Source organism: Pelophylax lessonae (assembly GCF_965119305.1).
Source record: "Pelophylax lessonae genome assembly, chromosome: 5".
Lineage (NCBI taxonomy): Eukaryota > Metazoa > Chordata > Amphibia > Anura > Ranidae > Pelophylax > Pelophylax lessonae.
The window spans coordinates 125,496,462-125,514,703 of record NC_138772.1 but is presented as its reverse complement, the minus strand read 5'-3'; the positions used below and the strand labels follow the sequence as shown (position 1 = coordinate 125,514,703).

Sequence of the window (18,242 nt, the reverse complement as noted above, 5' to 3'; positions counted from 1 at the left end):
ATCAGAACTTGTGCACAGTACCACTATACACATGTTCAGATGTTTTTCCTGACTGCAAAGAACCCCAAAAAATGCCTGCTATTAAACCGGGAGAGAAGCTAACTACCTGTGTTTAAAGTGTTCTAATACAAACAATCCTTTTTTTTTTATGGTTCTGGACATGCTACAGAGCTGAAACTTCACAGGTACACCTTTTAGACCCCCAGACACAAAATCACACCAAAAAAAGTTCTTAAAAATTGTCATTTTTGATAAAAAAAAGCCAATTATTGAAAAAATTAAAAAAAAAAAAAAGAGATGTTTTGATTTTTACTTTGGATTTCAGATCTGGGGGGTCTAAAATGTGTACATGTGAAGTTTCAGCTCTGTAGCATGTCCAGAACCAGAAAAAAAAAAAGATTGTTTGTATTAGAAAACTTTCTTTCAGGACAGGTAGTTAGCTTTTTTCCCGGTTTAATAGCAGGCATTTTTTGGGGTTCTTTGCAGTCAGGAAAAACATCTGAACTTGTGTATAGTGGTACTGTGCACAAGTTCAGATGTTTTGCCTGCCTCCAAAAACCCCCAAAAAATGGCAGCAAAAACACACCTGGGCATTTTTTTTTTGGACGCTAGCGTTTTTTTGGCATTTTTTTGGGTTCTTTGCAGTCAGGAAAAACATCTGAACTTGTGTATAGTGGTACTGTACACAAGTTCTGATGTTTTGCCTGCCTCCAAAAACTCCCAAAAAATGCCAGCAAAAACACACCTGGGCATTTTTTTTTTGACGCTAGCGTTTTTTTTTGGCATTTTTTTTGGGTTCTTTTGAGGCAGGTAAAACATCTGAACTTGTCTATAGTGGTGTATATACACACATACATATATTTATATACTAGACACCTAGACATATATAGGTGTGATAGTAGCAGAAATATATGCTTGCGCTAATGAAATCATTTACACTAATATATTTCTGCTACTATCACACCTATATATGTCTAGGTGTGTATAAACATATAAGTATGTGTGTATATATACCACTATACACAAGTTCAGATGTTTTGCCTGCCTCAAAAGAACCCAAAAAAATGCCAAAAAAAACGCTAGCGTCCAAAAAAAAAATGCCCAGGTGTGTTTTTGCTGCCATTTTTTGGGGGTTTTTGGGGACAGGCAAAACATCTGAACTTGTGCACAGTACCACTATATACAAGTTCAGATGTTTTTCCTGACTGCAAAGAACCCCAAAAAAATGCCAAAAAAACGCTAGCGTCCAAAAAAAATGCCCAGGTGTGTTTTTGCTGCCATTTTTTGGGGGTTTTTGGAGGCAGGCAAAACATCAGAACTTGTGCACAGTACCACTATACACAAGTTCAGATGTTTTTCCTGACTGCAAAGAACCGCAAAAAATGCCTGCTATTAAACCGGGAGAGAAGCTAACTACCTGTCCTGAAAGAAAGTGTTCTAATACAAACAATCTTTTTTATGGTTCTGGACATGCTACAGAGCTGAAACTTCACATGCACACCTTTTAGACCCCCCAGATACTAAATCCAAAGTCAAAATCAAAAAATCTCTTTTTTTTAAAATGTTTTCAATAATTGGCTTTTTTATCAAAAATGACAATTTTTAAGAACTTTTTTTGGTGTGATTTGGTATCTGGGGGGTCTAAAAGGTGTACCTGTGAATTTTCAGCTCTGTAGCATGTCCAGAACCAGAGAAAAAGATCATATAGGTGTTAAAGTTAAAGGAGGGTCCCGAATCACATCCCTGTTCTACTGAAAAATTATCTTTTTTTTTTCATGGTTCTGGACATGGTACAGAGCTGAAACTTCACATGCACACCTTTTAGACCCCCCAGATACTAAATCCAAAGTCAAAATCAAAAAATCTTTTTTTTTTTATTTTTTCAATAATTGGCTTTCTTATGAAAAAAGACAATTTTTAAGAACTTTTTTTGTGTGATTAATAGTTAATGGGGCATGACCCAGAACCCTGGGCACTTTTTAGGGGCGTTTATTGGGTTTTAGGGCTTAAAAATTGTGTTTTTTGATTACCGAAGTTCGGGTCCCATTGATTTCAATGGGGTTCTGAAATCCGGGCCGAACTTTCGGGAAGTTCGGATGTTCTGGCCGAACCGAACTTTTCAAAAGTTCGATCATCCTTAGTGACGATCTGATAAACGCTGATCAATGCTGGTTAAATGCCTATTAATGCTGTTTGAGCTAGTCACGGCTAGGCTGCTTACTGTATTTCCCCTTTGACTGTGAAAAAGTCCTATTAGCTTCCTAAGGCACTCTTTTCCTGAGATAGCTGACTTTAATAGCAGGCTGCACTCCTAAACAACTTCAGGGCCCTTCCTGGCACCCCCTTTAACCCCTAATCTTCAGGGCTTCACAACTTGGCACCCCCTTTACTATAACACACTGGCTAGCTGGCTCCTTGATCCCCTTGACCTCTCTGGCATGGTCCCCTCTCTTAAGCAGACCCCTGGGCAGATGCTTGAGTACTTGCTTGAGTGGATCCTCTACAGCACAGCTCATCAACTGGTCCGTAGGCTGACTGCCTTGACCACCTTCCTCAGCAACAGGAGGAGAGACAACTGTCACCCTCCTCCTGGGACCTGGCTTCCCGCCCAAAGACACCCTGTCACATGCTCCCCTCAGATTTATTCCCAATCCCAGTGTGCATTGCAGCAATGCCCACCCACTGGGACAGTCATAAACCCTGGTGTGCTATTGGCTAGGTTTCCTCCACTGCCCAAAAAGGTCCCTCATTGGATACAGTGGGGAGACTCCCCAGACTCAACAGGACACACCTGGAAACATGTGATAGGCTAACTGATAGATCAGACCCTCCTGATAAGCAGAACAGGGTCACGAATATATATTTACCTAGCACCTACTTAGGAGGGTGCTACAATAGCAATCTACTATCAATGACTTCAATAGATAATTGCAGGCTTTTTATTTTTTACATATTGTATTCTGTTATAAAATTTAGCAAATAAGTAATTTTTCTATTTCACTGATGTGCACTGTTGGGACTGCACTGATGGGCATTTATGGGCTGCACTGATGAGGTGGCACTGATATCTAGCACTAATAGGCTGCACTGATGAACACTGATAAGGAGGCACTTATGAGGCTGCACTGATACTAATGGGCACTAATAGGCCGCACTGATGTTCACTGATAGGCCGCACTGATGAGGAGACACTGATAGGTGGCACTGATGGGCATTGATAGGTGGCACTAATGGGCAATGATAGGCAGCACTGATGGGCACTGATTAGCACTGATGGGGCTGCACTGATAATCAGGGAACTAATGATCAATGCCCTGATCAGTGTAAATGTGTAATATCCCACTTACCGGTTACTGCCTCTCTCTGTGACTAGCAAGTTTGTATACATGTGATCAGCTGTGATTGGACAAAGCTGATCGCATGCTAAAGGGCTGATGTGATTGGCCCTTTACCGGGATCTGTGATCAGCTGTGTCTGAAGGACATATCTATCACAGACCTCGCCGGATGCCCCCCAAAGGGGGGTGTTATTCTGGGAGGACGTCCATAGATGCCCTCCTAAAACTGGACAACCACATTGTAGCCATCTTTTGGCTATAGCGCCGTTGGGAAGGGGTTAAAGTGATTGTAAACCTGTACATATACCCAGCGAAGTGACCAGCATCAAGTGATACACAGAGATGAAACAAATCCTCCTACACATGTTGTACCAGTTTATCTGCAGCATGGATTTGTTTTTAGTTCTATCAGCAGAGGACAGAGATCTGAAATCTTTACAGAGCCCACCGCCCTGATCCCTGATTGGGGGGGGGGGGGCACCCCATTCACACAGTATGGAAAACAAGCACAGCTTTGAATATGAGTCACACCCTTCTGCAGCTCTTATCCTGTCACCTTTTTAACTCTTGGTGTCAGGAAAAAATGCAGAAGTGACTCATGCTAATAAAAGAAAATCAAGGCAGCAAAGAGAAGTGACACTCAGAGGTTTGGATAGAGACAAGCAGTGGCGTAGCGTGGGTTGTCAGCACCCGGGGCAAGGTAAGTAATTTGCGCCCCCTACACAAAGACCACTACACTGACACCTACACTGACCTAGCTGACCACTACACAGACCTACCTTATTCCTACACTGACCCCCCTTACACTGACAACTTCACTGACACCTACACTGACCCCCCATACACTGACCTAGCTGACCACTACAGAGACCTACCTTATACCTACACTGACACCCCTTACACTACCAACTTCACTGACACCTACATTGACCCCCCTACACTGACCCCACACACTGACACCACACACTTACCCCCCTACACTGACCCCACACACTGACACCACACACTGGCCCCCCTACACTAACATCACACACTGACTCCCCTACACTGAGACCTACACTGACCCCTACACTGACCCCCACCCATACACTGACACCTACGCTGACCCCTACACTGACCCCCCCCCCATACACTGACACCCCCTACACTGACCCCCACATACACTGACACCCCCTACACTGACCCCCCATACACTGACTCCTACACTGACAACTTCACTGACACCTACACTGACCCCCCCATACACTGACCCCCACACTGACCCCCCATACACTGACACCTCCTACACTGACCCCCCATACACTGACTCATACACTGACAACTTCACTGACACCTACACTGACCCCCCATACACTGACCCCCACACTGACACCTACACTGACCCCCCATACACTGACTCCTACACTGACACCTACACTGACCCCCCCATACACTGACACCTACACTGACCTAGCTGACCTCTACAGAGACCTTCCTTATACCTACACTGACCCCCCTTACACTAACAACTTCACTGACACCTACATTGACCCCCCTACAATGACCCCATACACTGACCCCACACACTGACCCCCCCTACACTGACACCTACACTGACCCCCACCCATACACTGACACCCCCCATACACTGACACCCCTACACTGACTCCTACACTGAACCCCCCTTACACTGACAACTTCACTGACACCTACACTGACCCCACACACTGACCCCCACCCATACACTGACACCTACACTGACCCCCCCATACACTGACCCCCCCATACACTGACACCTACACTGACCCCCCCATACACTGACCCCCCCCCATACACCAACACCTACACTGACCCCCCATACACTGACACCCCCTACACTGACACCTACACTGACCCCCACCCATACACTGACACCTACACTGACCCCCCATACACTGACACCCCCTACACTGACACCTACACTGACCCCCACCCATACACTGACACCTACACTGACTCCCCCATACACTGACCCCCCCCCATACACTGACACCCCTACACTGACTCCTACACTGAACCCCCCTTACACTGACAACTTCACTGACACCTACACTGACCCAACACACTGACCCCCACCCATACACTGACACCTACACTGACCCCCCCATACACTGACCCCCCCCATACACTGACACCTACACTGACCCCCCCATACACTGACCCCCCCCATACACTGACACCTACACTGACCCCCCATACACTGACACCCCCTACACTGACACCTACACTGACCCCCACCCATACACTGACACCTACATTGACCCCCCGTACACTGACACCTACACTGACCCCACACACTGACACCTACATTGACCCCCCATACACTGACACCTACACTGACCCCCCCCCCATACACTGACACCTACACTGACACCTACACTGACCCCCCCACCATACACTAACACCTCCTACACTGCCACCTACACTGCCCCCCCCATACACTGACAACTACACTGACCCCTCCCATACACTGACACCTACACTGACCCCCCCCCATACACTGACCCCCCATACACTGACACCTACACTGACCCCCCCATACACTGACCCCCCCCATACACTGACACCTACAATGACAACCCCCTACACTGACCTATCCCCCTCCCATGTCCACTTCCCTGGGCCCCTGGGGCAGGCAGCACATCACTCACCTCTTTCTGTGTCCAGACACTGGGGACTTGAGGAGGCGATCTGGAGGGGAGGAGAGACACAGCGTGCCAGCAGCAGCAGCCAGCGTGGAGGCAGCCAGCGTGGACAGACAGGAGAGGCTCCAAAAGCGGTGCTGCCATCTTCACCTACGACCAGCCCCGCCCCCTGGCCGCACGTGACACCTTCAGTGTCCACCGCTCGTCCTGCACAAAGAGACAGAGCCAAATGCAGGAAACAGCGGGCGGGCCGCCGGACGGGGCATTGTCACAATAAAGAGAAGGGGGACACTATTATCCCGCAGATGGCGGGCGTAAGATGCGCCCCCCTAAATGTTGCGCCCGGTGCCAGTGGCCCCCTCTGCACCCCCCACGCTACGCCACTGGAGACAAGTATACACTAGAGGGATATGCTTTTTCACATTTCATGTCTGAGGTTTACAACCACTTTAACTAATAAATGTGAAATGTTTTCATTTCAGCATGCAGAGCTGTATGTGATGTGTTTTTTTAATGAAAAGGTGTATGGACTACCTTAATACTGAACTATAGGGAAAACTTTTTTTTTAAATTTTAGATAGAGCAAAGGAGGGTTATAAAATGTCTGATTTTTTTTTTTTTTTTTTTTTTCGCCATCTGTGTCCCAATGCAAATATTTCCCTTAATTTCATGTCCCATAGCCAAACAGGAAGTGAGTTAATCCCTGCAAATTAACCACTTGTTGACCCGGCTATAGCCGAATAACGCCTACAGCACGGTCGGCTTATTCTAGGAGGGCGTACTATGACGTCCTCCCAGAATCGCGCTTTCCGCGGGCGCGCACACGGAACTATCTGTGCTCGCCGGGTCCCAGGGACCCGGAGCATCACAGATCGTGGAAAGGGGCCAATGACAGCGGCTCTTTACCACTTGATCGCTCCGTCCAATGTCAACAAACCGGCACATGTCCAGTTCTGTTCTCTCCTCTCTTCGCACACTGTACACTGAGATCGGTACAGTGTACGAGGAGAGTAGAGAGAGTGCAGCTGCACTCATCCTCTGCCTCCTGCATGCCTCATCTGTGCCACATCCTTGCCTCATCCACGCCTCATCCATGCCTCATCCGTGCCTCATCCATGCCACATCCATGCCTCATCTGTGCCCCATCTGTGCCACATCCATGCATCATCCGTGCCACATCCATGCCTCATCCGTGCCATATCCATGCCTCATCTGTGCTCACCCATGCCACATCCATGTTTATTCATGCCGCATCAGTGCTCATCCGTGCCATATCCATGCCACGTCAGTGCTAATCCATACCACGTCAGTGCTCATCCGTGCCATGCCAGTGCTCATCTGCACCACATTCATGCCACGTCAGTGCTCATCTGTGCCACATCAATGCCACATCCGTGCCACATCAGTACTCATCCATGCCACATCAGTGCGCATTCATGCCACATTCATGCCACATCAGTGCTCATCCATGCCACATCCATGCCACGTCAGTGCTCATCCATGCCACATCCATGCCACATCATTGCTCATCCGTGCCACATCCATGCCACATCAGTGCTCATCCGTGCCACTACAGTGCTTATCAGTGCCTTACAGTGCCTCACAAAATTGTAATTGGAAATCAGGAAATTACGGTGCTCCCTGCATGTTGGGCCTCTTTATGTGGCTAAGCTGGGTAAAAGTGTCACACATTTGGTATTGCCATACTCAGGAGGAGTAGCAGAATGTATTTTGGGGTGTCATTTTTGCTATGTACATGCTATGTGTTAGAAATATCTTATAAATTACCAACTTTTTGCAAAAAAAAAAAAAAAATGCGTTTTCATTTTCTTTCCATTTTTTCCAAAAATTTGTGTAAAGAATTGCATGTTCAAAAGAAGCATTGTGGCTCCTATATTATGTTTTGAGGTGTTTGCTTTCCAAAATGGGGTCATTTTGTGGGCATTTCCATTGTCCTGGTGCTCCATGGCCTTCAAAGGTGTGATAGGTAGTCAGGAAATGAATGATATGTGTAATTTATGCTCCTAGAACACCAGGAGGTGCTACTTGGATGTTGGCCCTCTGTATGTGGTCAGGCTGTGGAAAAGTCCCACACCATGTGGTATCTCCATACCCAGGAGGAGTAGCAGAATGTATTCTGTGGTGTAGTTGCAAGTATGCCTATACAGTGTGTGAGAAATAACTTGGTAATATGACCATTTTGTGAAAAAAAAAATCTTAATTTTGCAAAGAATTGTGGAAAAAAATTACAACTTCAAAAAACTCACCATGCCTCTTACTAAATACCTTTAAATACCTGCTTTAAAAAAAGGGTCATTTGGGGGGTATTTGTACTTTACTGGCTTGTTAGTGTCTCAAGAAATTAGATAGGCCGTCAGTACATCAGGTGTGATCAATTTTTAATGATTGGCACCATAGCTTGAAGACTCTATAACCTCCACAAAGACCAAATCATTTATACTTATTTGGGTTATTTTTTTACCAAAGATACTGTATGTAGCAGTATAAATTTTGGCCTAAACTTATGAAGAAAAATGACTATATTTGCATAATTTTAAAACCGAAACGAAGAAAATTTCATATGGGTACAATTTTGCATGACTGAGTAATTGTCATTCAAAATGTGAGAGCACTGAAAGCTCAAAATTGGTCTGGTTAGGAAGTAGGAAGAGGGTTTAAGTGCCCAGTGGGTAAGTGGTTAAGGGTAATCCCTTGGGAACTCCGGGGCCATCAGAACTAGTATCCCCATAGGAAGATTTTCCCTCTATTACTTTTCTGGGGACAACCCAAAATTTGGGATTTTATTTTACTCTCATGTTCAATCGAAAAAAGGAGGAAGGCCGGGACTTTAGATGAAAGACATGACCAGACTGTCAGGAACAATAAAATACCTTTATTAATGTAACAGTATTAAACATCATCATTCACGTTCAACGATAATGGTGAACAGGACATATAGAGAGGGTGAATCTACCTAATGAGGGCACAGACAGCAATACAACCTGACAGTTGTTCTAGTCTAGGGATGGACCGATATGTTTTTTCAGGGCTGATACCGATATTTTCGTCACAAAGTATCGGTATTGGCCATTATGGGCCAATATTCTGCACATTCAATCACACATCCAATGCAGAGTGACCATTGCTCCCATCCAATGCAGAGTGACCAGTGCTCCCATTCAATGCAGCGTGACCAGTGCCCCCATCCAATGCAGAGTGACCAGTGCATGGGGATTAGAGCGCCGCCTGATTACACAGAGCAGGGTTCTTCTGCCTACCCGGCGCAGGCTCTGTCATACGAAGTCCCGCCTCTTGGACCGATTCCTATGATAGACGTCACCAGTGGGCTGTCTATCATAGGTAGGAGCCGGTCCAGGAGGTGGGACTTTGTATGACAGAGCCCGCGCCGGGTAAGCAGAAGAACCCTGCTCTGTGTAATCAGGCGGCGCTCTAATCCCCATTCCCCCTTCCCCTGGAGGCAGGGGAGGACTGGGCCAGAGGGGCAATTGCCCCCCGGGCCACTTTAATGCCACATAAAAAGGCTGCACTGCTTCTGCCACAGACATGCCCAAAGGATTCCTGGTGAGGAGAAATAAAAAGTCCCCGCCACTGACCTACTGAGTGCAGAAAGAAGACAAGGACAGAGCGCAGGCCTCCTCCCCCCAGCATGGATGGCGTAAACTGTGTCTGAGCAGAGGCCGGTTCCATGCCCCACTGGAGACTCTTCTCCCTGGCCAACCCCGACTGAACTGTCCCAGCTCCCCCCAACCGCCCTCTGCTGGCCAGGTTGGGAACCCAGATTCAGCCAGTTAGTAGAGAGTACCTGGAGCAGGGCTTCAGCATGGAATGGGGGTCAGGAGGAGGCAGGAGAGAGGGAGGGGAGCCGAGTCGCTGCACCATGGGCCTCTGGTTTGTACTTGCCCCCTGGGCCAAAAGTTTCCAGTCTGCCCCTGCCTGGAGGCAGCCCAATATCTGTTATATCGGCCAAGTTTGTGTCCGATACTTTCAAAAAAGTGAATATCGGCCTCCAATTATCGGCCAAACTGATAATCTGTGGATCCCTATTCTAGTCCCTCCGCACTCTATCCAAAACTAAAAAAAAAAAGTTTTGCCTTTAGGTATGCTTTAAGCTTACACTTTTTTCTTTTCAAACATATAAAAGAGCCACTAAATATAGATTTAAAATAACTATAAAAGAGTTTATTGTAATAAAATTCATATATTAAGACTTCAAGGACTGAACACTTTAAAAATGAAGGTTATATTGTGTGGAGTGATATTTCCTACACACAGCTGAATTTCTGTTCAGAAATCCATTTTAGGAGAAACTGTCAATTACCAACCTCATCCAAACTTTTATTCTTCACATGGTTGCTATGAAGGTAAATCACTTAGTGGTTGTTTATGGGTATATTCATTACAATCCAACAAAATGTTCACTTCTGTGTAAATGCTTTGGCTATTATATAAGACAAATATTACAGATAATTGGGGAGTTCAGTTAGAAACGTGCAATGCCTTGAAGAGACACTGTTGCTGAGAAATATCACTAGGTCTTTGCGCTTTATTCACACTATTGTAGTACAGTGTGAGGTGTCACACTTTGTGCAGAGGGAACTTTGTGTTCGTTTTTTGTTGTTTATACTTTGGGATGTGGGCATTTTTTTTTTTTTTTTTTCACCAATTGGCTCAATATATACAGTTGTGCATAGGGTAGCACATTAATTTCAATGGGTTGTCCTACACATTTCAAACACTGCAAAGAAATGCATGCACTCTTTTAAACTTTGTGTGTTTTTTAACTGTGCAGGTTTCTGTGTTTACAACGTTCTCTTGCATGTGCAAAACTGCAGTTCTTGCTTGTCAAGTTTAGGGTGCCATTAAAAATGAATTGCACTGCAAGCACGGCATGCTTACATTTACATGCTACACTAGACTTAAAGTGTCTGAACTCCAGGCAAAGTTAAAATAAAATACTTGCCAAGGTAGTTATAAATCTGTTCAGCCAATCCTGTGATCCATGTATTGTTGCCTTGACAGCACATTCTTTCCTTCCTAGCTGATGCCTATGTGATTAAGCAGTAATGTTTGGTCAAGCATCCACCCAAGTCCGTGATTGGGCAATGAGGGAGTACCAGGATATTGATTAAGTCATCCCTGTGCTCTCCTCTCCTGTAAGAATATTTGCCGTGTAGAAAACAACAGATCAATGTAATGAGGTGGTTCTCTCTTTCAGTGTGAATACTGGTGGGCATGGGATTACAGAAGGCTAATGTCAGGACAGATTCAGATAGTCATGCCAGCTTTATAATAAAACACATTAAAATTGAACTGTAGGCAAAACTTTTTTTCTTCATTTTGGATAGAATAAGAGAGGGTTATAACCCGTCTGATTTTTTTTTTTTTGCCCTCTGTGTCCCATTCCAGAGATTTCCCTTCACTTCCTGTCCCATAGCCAAACAGGAAGTGAGAGGAAATCCCTGCAAATTAGGGGAATTTCTTGTGGATCCCCAGGTCACCAGAACTAGTACCCCCCTTGGAAGATTTCCCCTCTATTACTTTTCTGGGACAACCTGAAATTTTAGATTATCTTTTATTTTCAATAATGGTAAACAGGACAAATAAAGAGGGCGAATCTCATTAAGGGGTAAGGGGGGTCACAGACAGCAATAAAACCAAAAACTCCAATAAAATCCAAAACTAAAATAAAAAGTCTTGCCTTTAGTTATACTTTAAATTATATTTTAATAAACACATACCTAATTCAGTGTTCTATCTGTTTGTCATTCAAAGTTTAGATTTTCTTAAAAAGTAATAAAAGAGTTGGTAGTGAACTTTGAGGATAAATTGTTTCACAGTGCCTATCCGGGAGGTCTTATTTATACTGCTGTATGCACCTTTGAGAGAAGTTTACATGTTGTGGGAGATTAGCTCGGTGGCGGGTATGGATGACCCCTTGGGGGGGTGCGTTTACACAGGGAGATAGCCGAGAAGTGGTTGCAAACAACAGTTTCGTTTATTCATGCAATTTTCTTCACACAAGTGCAAGTGTCAAAACATCAAAATTAAAATAAAACACAAAATAAATCCTTGCCACTGTGGGCGGCTACCTTCTCACATACAGGAACCTACCTACGGAGTCTGTCTCCAACCTACCGTTGGGCAAACTTTGCTGATCCTACAGCAGACACTCAATAGTCCATGTTTTTCTTCACACAACAAATGTCCATTGAACATGTCCCTTTTCCTCTTCACATTGAACATGTCCCTTTGCTTTTCTCTTCACATAGAACACATTCCTTTGTTTGTCTCTTCACATAGCAACCATTCCTTTGCTTGTCTCTTCACATAGCAAACAGTGCATTTATTTCTTTCCACATAGAAATAGTCCAAGACCTTACCTTGTGTAGTCTTCACACTTTTTACCCTCCTCAGCGCACATCGCTTCAGGAGGTCTTCTCCCATGCTCACACAGCGTCGGGAGGCACACATCTGACTGTCCTCCTCTCCCCAGCTTCACACAGCATCAGGAGGCAGCAATCCTTCTCCCATGCTTCACACAGCGTCAGGAGGCACACATCTGACTGTCCTCCTCTCCCCAGCTCACACAGCGTCAGGAGGCAGCAATCCTTAGACTTCCTTTGGACAAATTATAGAGGCCTTAACTTCCTCATTCCAAACAGCTGAATGGTTTTCAACTTCTTTACACCTTCCTGCTGCCTTTGCAGCCGACACCCTATAGTAATTGGTGAATTGTCTAAACCAAGCAGAAGTGTATCTCCTGTCTGTGACAACATCCACAGATTTACCTGACTTCCTGTCACACATGTGTACAGAATTACAGAATAACTAGGACATGGGAAACTTCTACCACCTAATGTCCTTTTGTTGCTAGGACACAGGTGGCTTTTGCCACTGAGCATCCTTCTGTTGCTAGGATGCAGGTGACTTCTGCTACCTAGTGTCCTTTTGTTGCTAGGACACAGGTGGCTTTTGCCACTGAGCATCCTTCTGTTGCTAGGATGCAGGTGACTTCTGCTACCTAGTGTCCTTTTGTTGCCAGGATGCAGGCAGCTTATTCAGCCTAGCAATCTTCTGTTGCTAGGACGCAGGTGGCGCCAATAGGGCATTTTCATTGTACGCATGAAAATATAAGCGTTTACATGCATGCTGCGTAAAATATAGTCCTTATGCAGGACAACAGATGCAGAATTTTGTTTACGGATCTGAAAGCAGCACAAGTGTATTGATCTATATGCAGTTTCCATGCATGATCCCTTTGAAAGCTATATAGAAGCATACAGATCTGTGAAAGAACATACTAAATAGATATAAAAAAACACTGCATTTTTCGTGCTCATGTGCATTAACTTTATAAAGCAAAAAGGCTGATCAGTCTTCCAATGTATAGCAAAGTCAGAAATATAATTTCTTGTAAAGTTGGTCTTTAAAGTGGAACTCCGCTCTCCCAATCAACATGTATTATTTTTAATTCTTATGCCGCAAGCATTAGTAAATAGATAGGCAAGCATATCATATCTATTAGTTTTAAACTTTTGTTTTACATTTCTTCAGTTACTTCCTGGTTTCTTGCCTAGGCAAATTATGTCATACATCCCAGGAGTCTTCAGGAGGGGAAGAGAGGAGGAGGAGTTTTCTCAGCTAAGCACTACCTTCTGCCTGCATGCCTAAACTAAGGGTGGATGGTTTCCAGGAAGTAAAAACTACATGAATCATCTGCCCTTCCAATGCTAGGGGGGAGAGGGGGTGTTTTTCAAAGTGATTTCTCAACAAAATAGGGCATAGAGGCATACATGGATGGGGAAGTAGTCTTTGAATATTAAAAATAAAATAATTAGTGTTTTTTGGTTTGTGGTGGTCAGATGCAGTGAAGATCCGCTTTAAGTCTACTTTAGCCTTGGAGTAACAGTAAGCTTGCATAAATGTCAGATGTTTAATTTTCCAAGCAAGTGTGTGAACTTTTACATAAACCTTTGTGGATGTTAGCATTTCTTTCAAGTAATGTTTCTTTTTATATACCTTTACTTGTCCATTAATGGTCTGCTTCATATACACTGTTCTGTGATGCCCAGAGTCCGCATTAAAATGACTTTGATGTTATGTGTTTGCAGGGAAAGTGATGGTACATACGTTTCTTGAAGAAGACATAAGTGAGTACAGGTTTATTATTCAGAATTGTTATGTCTTATGATTGTATGGATATCTATTACACACCACACACAGAGAATTTCACATATCATTAAGTTTAACCTGTTGGTTTGTCAATAGCCAATAAAAATCAGCTGAAGCTTCTACTTTCATCAAGCTTGGGCATTTCTGGTTGTACATTCAGAAAATATTCTCTCTGCAAGATCCTGGATCTATTTATGGTTAGAGCTCAGCAGTTGCTACAAGATCAGCAATTCTCAGCTCTTTTGTAAGAACTGAATCTAAACGTACCCATGTATGGTAAAGCTATCGTTTAGGCATGGCAATTTTTAAGAAGTTAAGAAGGCCAGCTTGGACCAATGTATGTATGTATGTGCCATACCTGTGGAATCCCCATGGGAGCTGGAAATCACTGTAGTAGCAGTGCCTACTAAAGTGATACAGTGTACACGCTCACTAATGCCCAAAACAGGCAGGGCCATGGTCATGTGAAGATCAGCTTTAAGGCGTTACCCCAGATTAGTAGTGAACTGTACACCTTGCGCAGCTGTGTAACCACATGCAGAGTCCAACTGTAAAATATTCCGTCCCTGTTCATTGCACACCTTATCGTCTGAATGTCGCATTTAGAGAGGGACACCAATGAGCTTGTGTCCTGCTCCACCAGTCCAGTTTTCCTCTGCCACCTCACTCCCAGGGACAGAATGGGATCCTGCTGTACACTAAGCCGGGAGCTCACATGTGCATTTGTTTACCTCCTTTAGCTGTCCTCTACCATACGGATAGGTTTATGCGGTGTCCATACTGCGGGTTTTGGTCCTGATTGCTTTTGGGGAACTGACCGCTGGGGAGGGAAACAGCACCGACTTCCTCGCTACCGTTGGACATGTCACTCTGCCTGGCTGCTAACACATTTCCATCAGTTCAGGGTTACCAGTAGCAACTACACTCTTTCTGCCAACTCCTTCTTTGAGTTAACCCTTCATGATGGCCTTCTGTTCCTTCTCCTTTCATCCCCGTATGTGCTTTACAGACCCTATTCTTTCGATATGCTGTGTACCTCTATGCACCCCTTTAAATAACTTCAGACCAATTGTATATTGCACATTCAGTAACATTCCTTCCTAACTGCAGGCTTCCCAGTATATACCTTACCAAGGTAAGAGTTCCTAATGCCTCGTACACACGCATTGATTATTGGCCGGGAATTTTCGGCAAAAGTCCGATCGGCCGATTTTCGGCTTGTTAGTATAATGCTTTCGACAATCGACTCCGACTTTTCGGCCGAAAAAAATCTGGTGTGCATGCTATAAAATTTTTTTTGTCCGTCAACACAACGGCCGATTTTCCGTCAGTCAGTACAGATTTCGGCAGACAAAAATCTGATGAGCAAGACTGGGCATGCTCAGAGAAGAAAAAACACACGGAAAGTAAACCAGCACATGACATCACTTATGAAGTAGATTTTTGTTGGCCGAGAAAATTTGTGTGCCTAGGCACATTCCAACCAACAAAACACAACTTGGACAAAAGTCGAATGATCGGTCAGCCAATAATTGTTGCGTGTGTACGAGGCATAAGTCTGTGATCTGACAGAGTCCTAACAAAGGTGTTCTCCCTTGAGGGGTCTCTGGTCTTGTTTTCTACTTGGGTTACAGCAAAAAAAAAAAACCCATGAGCAGAGCCTTTTCCTTTTGTATTGGCAACAGAAGACCAAGAACAGAACCCAGCCATGCCAAGATCAGCTTACTCATTCCCCTCTAGACAGCCTGCTAAACTAGCTAAATCAGAAACAACACCTGTAAGCACCTGCTTACAGTCAGTGAGGAGTTGACATACTGCCTGTCAAATGCTATCTGAAAAATGATTTACTGTGAGATTTAAATGATTTAAAAATTAGCCCCAACATTGGGAAAAGTCTGTGCAGTTTCTTATAGTTCACCTTACCTTAACCTGACTGATCCCTTCAAAACAAGCACTACATGACAATAGTTCATACTGTTGTATCTATTGCTACTATTTGCATACTTTCCAATTGACAATCAGTGGTTTTGAGTCATTGCGTGCTTTGTATTGCATTAGATGGTCCTTTCTCCTGAAAAGTAACATTTTGCAGGTTTGAACGGCCTGCTAGCCTCATATTTCTTAGGTATTCCAAAAGTGTTTTGTACAAAGCAGCTTTCTTGAAGTATTTTAAGCAGCTCTGCCAAGAAAATACAAAAAGCTGTCCATACAAGTGACATGGATACGTTTTTCTTTTTTTTTTTTTCTTCTCCTGCTGCTCTCACTAGCAAACAGAAATGTTCCTCTGAAGTCCACTGAGAAGCCAACCGTTAAAGGGCAGTCAACCAGTAGCTTAGTTTGGTGAGGGGCGGTGTAAGGAACTATGGAGCACAGGCCAGGGAGGGAGGTTGACATTCCTGGAAAAGAATTAGTCCATATGCACATTGGTTATCTATCCCCTGTGTGTCCAATGGCAGCGTTATGATGCACCCTGTAGACATGGGTTTAGTGTCCAGCCCAGCGGGCGGCACATTTAGTGCCCTATGTGTTCAGAGTTGTATGCCCACAACTCAGAATACCTGCATTCTGATTCTGCAGGCAGCTGGGCTGGACACTTTACCAGTGCCTCCCAGGTACATAAAAATGCCAGGATTGGGCATATGGGGCTTTACGCCCAGTGTGCATGTGGCCTTAAAAAGAAGATTTCAGCAGTGCATTTAACAGTCAGTCTCCTATTGCTTTGAATGGGGCTACCCATCTAAAACTATTCACAAGGATTCCCGCTGAGTCTCCTGTAGGTAATCACAAACAGCGCCATTTGCAAGTATGAATGGGGCCTTAAACAGACTCCTAGTAGGATTCTATAAGCTTTATTCTGTGTTGGAGCTTGGTGAGAGCCTGCTCAATCTAATAACAGCTAGTTTGAAGTGACAGACAGCATTGTCAGTAATATCAATGTTAAGCATTCCCAAACTAGATACAAGAAATGGGCAATTTGGGACTTTATATGAGAACTGGCGAGCACTGCACAGTGTCTCCATCCCTGTCAATTGAAAAAACAAGATGGGATAAATGAGGGTGTATGAAAAACAGCCGATCCCTAGTTTGAAATACTTACCCACCAGTCTGCTAACAAACCAAAATAAACCTGTCTAACAAATAAGTTAAAAGCAGGAGTTTAGTTAACACATATTTGCAAATGCATGCGGAAGCTGCAAGGCCAGCGACAAGGCATCCTGCGTTCTTGCAGAACCTAACACTAAATAACACTGCTTAACCTGAGTGTATAAGTGTCTTCACAAAGGGAAGTACATGCTTGCTAATAGGTGGATTGGAAACAGATGGGATTGGAGACCGCCCAATCCTCCCCCACCTGCTCCAATCCACGACTGGCAACGAAAAACGCATGGCTGCACAAAAAAGCCATGGGGTGCAAACTAAATGTGATCAGCTGGGAGACACACACCCCCATCCCTATAGTAAAGATGCCATAGGCAAATGGGGACTTTGAGTGAGACACCCGCCTGTAAAGCAAGCGTCTCCATCCCTAGTAAGATACAAGAAATGGGCAATTTGGGACTTTATATGAGAACTGGCGAGCACTGCACAGTGTCTCCATCCCTGTCAATTGAAAAAACAAGATGGGATAAATGAGGGTGTGTGAAAAACAGCCGATCCCTAGTTTGAAATACTTACCCACCAGTCTGCTAACAAACCAAAATAAACCTGTCTAACAAATAAGTTAAAAGCAGGAGTTTAGTTGCCAGTCGTGGATTGGAGCAGGTGGGGGAGGATTGGGTGGTCTCCAATCCCATCTGTTTCCAATCCACCTATTAGCAAGCATGTACTTCACTTTGTGAAGACACTTATACACTCAGGTTGAGCAGTGTTATTTAGTGTTAGGCTCTGCAAGAACGCAGGATGCCTTGTCGCTGGCCTTGCAGCTTCCGCATGCATTTGCAAATATGTGTTAATTAAACTCCTGCTTTTAACTTATTTGTTAGATAGGTTTATTTTGGTTTGTTAGCAGACTGGTGGGTAAGTATTTCAAACTAGGGATCGGCTGTTTT

At 44.4% G+C, this 18,242-nt stretch overlaps 1 protein-coding gene across 1 annotated transcript in view; it reads left to right on the top strand.

Annotated features, from left to right (window-relative positions):
• Positions 1–18,242, top strand: part of LOC309556060 (histone deacetylase 9-like) — an 861,320-nt gene that overhangs the window by 156,867 nt on the left and 686,211 nt on the right. Inside the window, exon 3 of the mRNA XM_082258372.1 lies at positions 14,133–14,171. Coding sequence (XP_082114498.1) covers positions 14,133–14,171 — 39 coding nt within the window. The remainder of the gene's footprint in view (positions 1–14,132; positions 14,172–18,242) is intronic.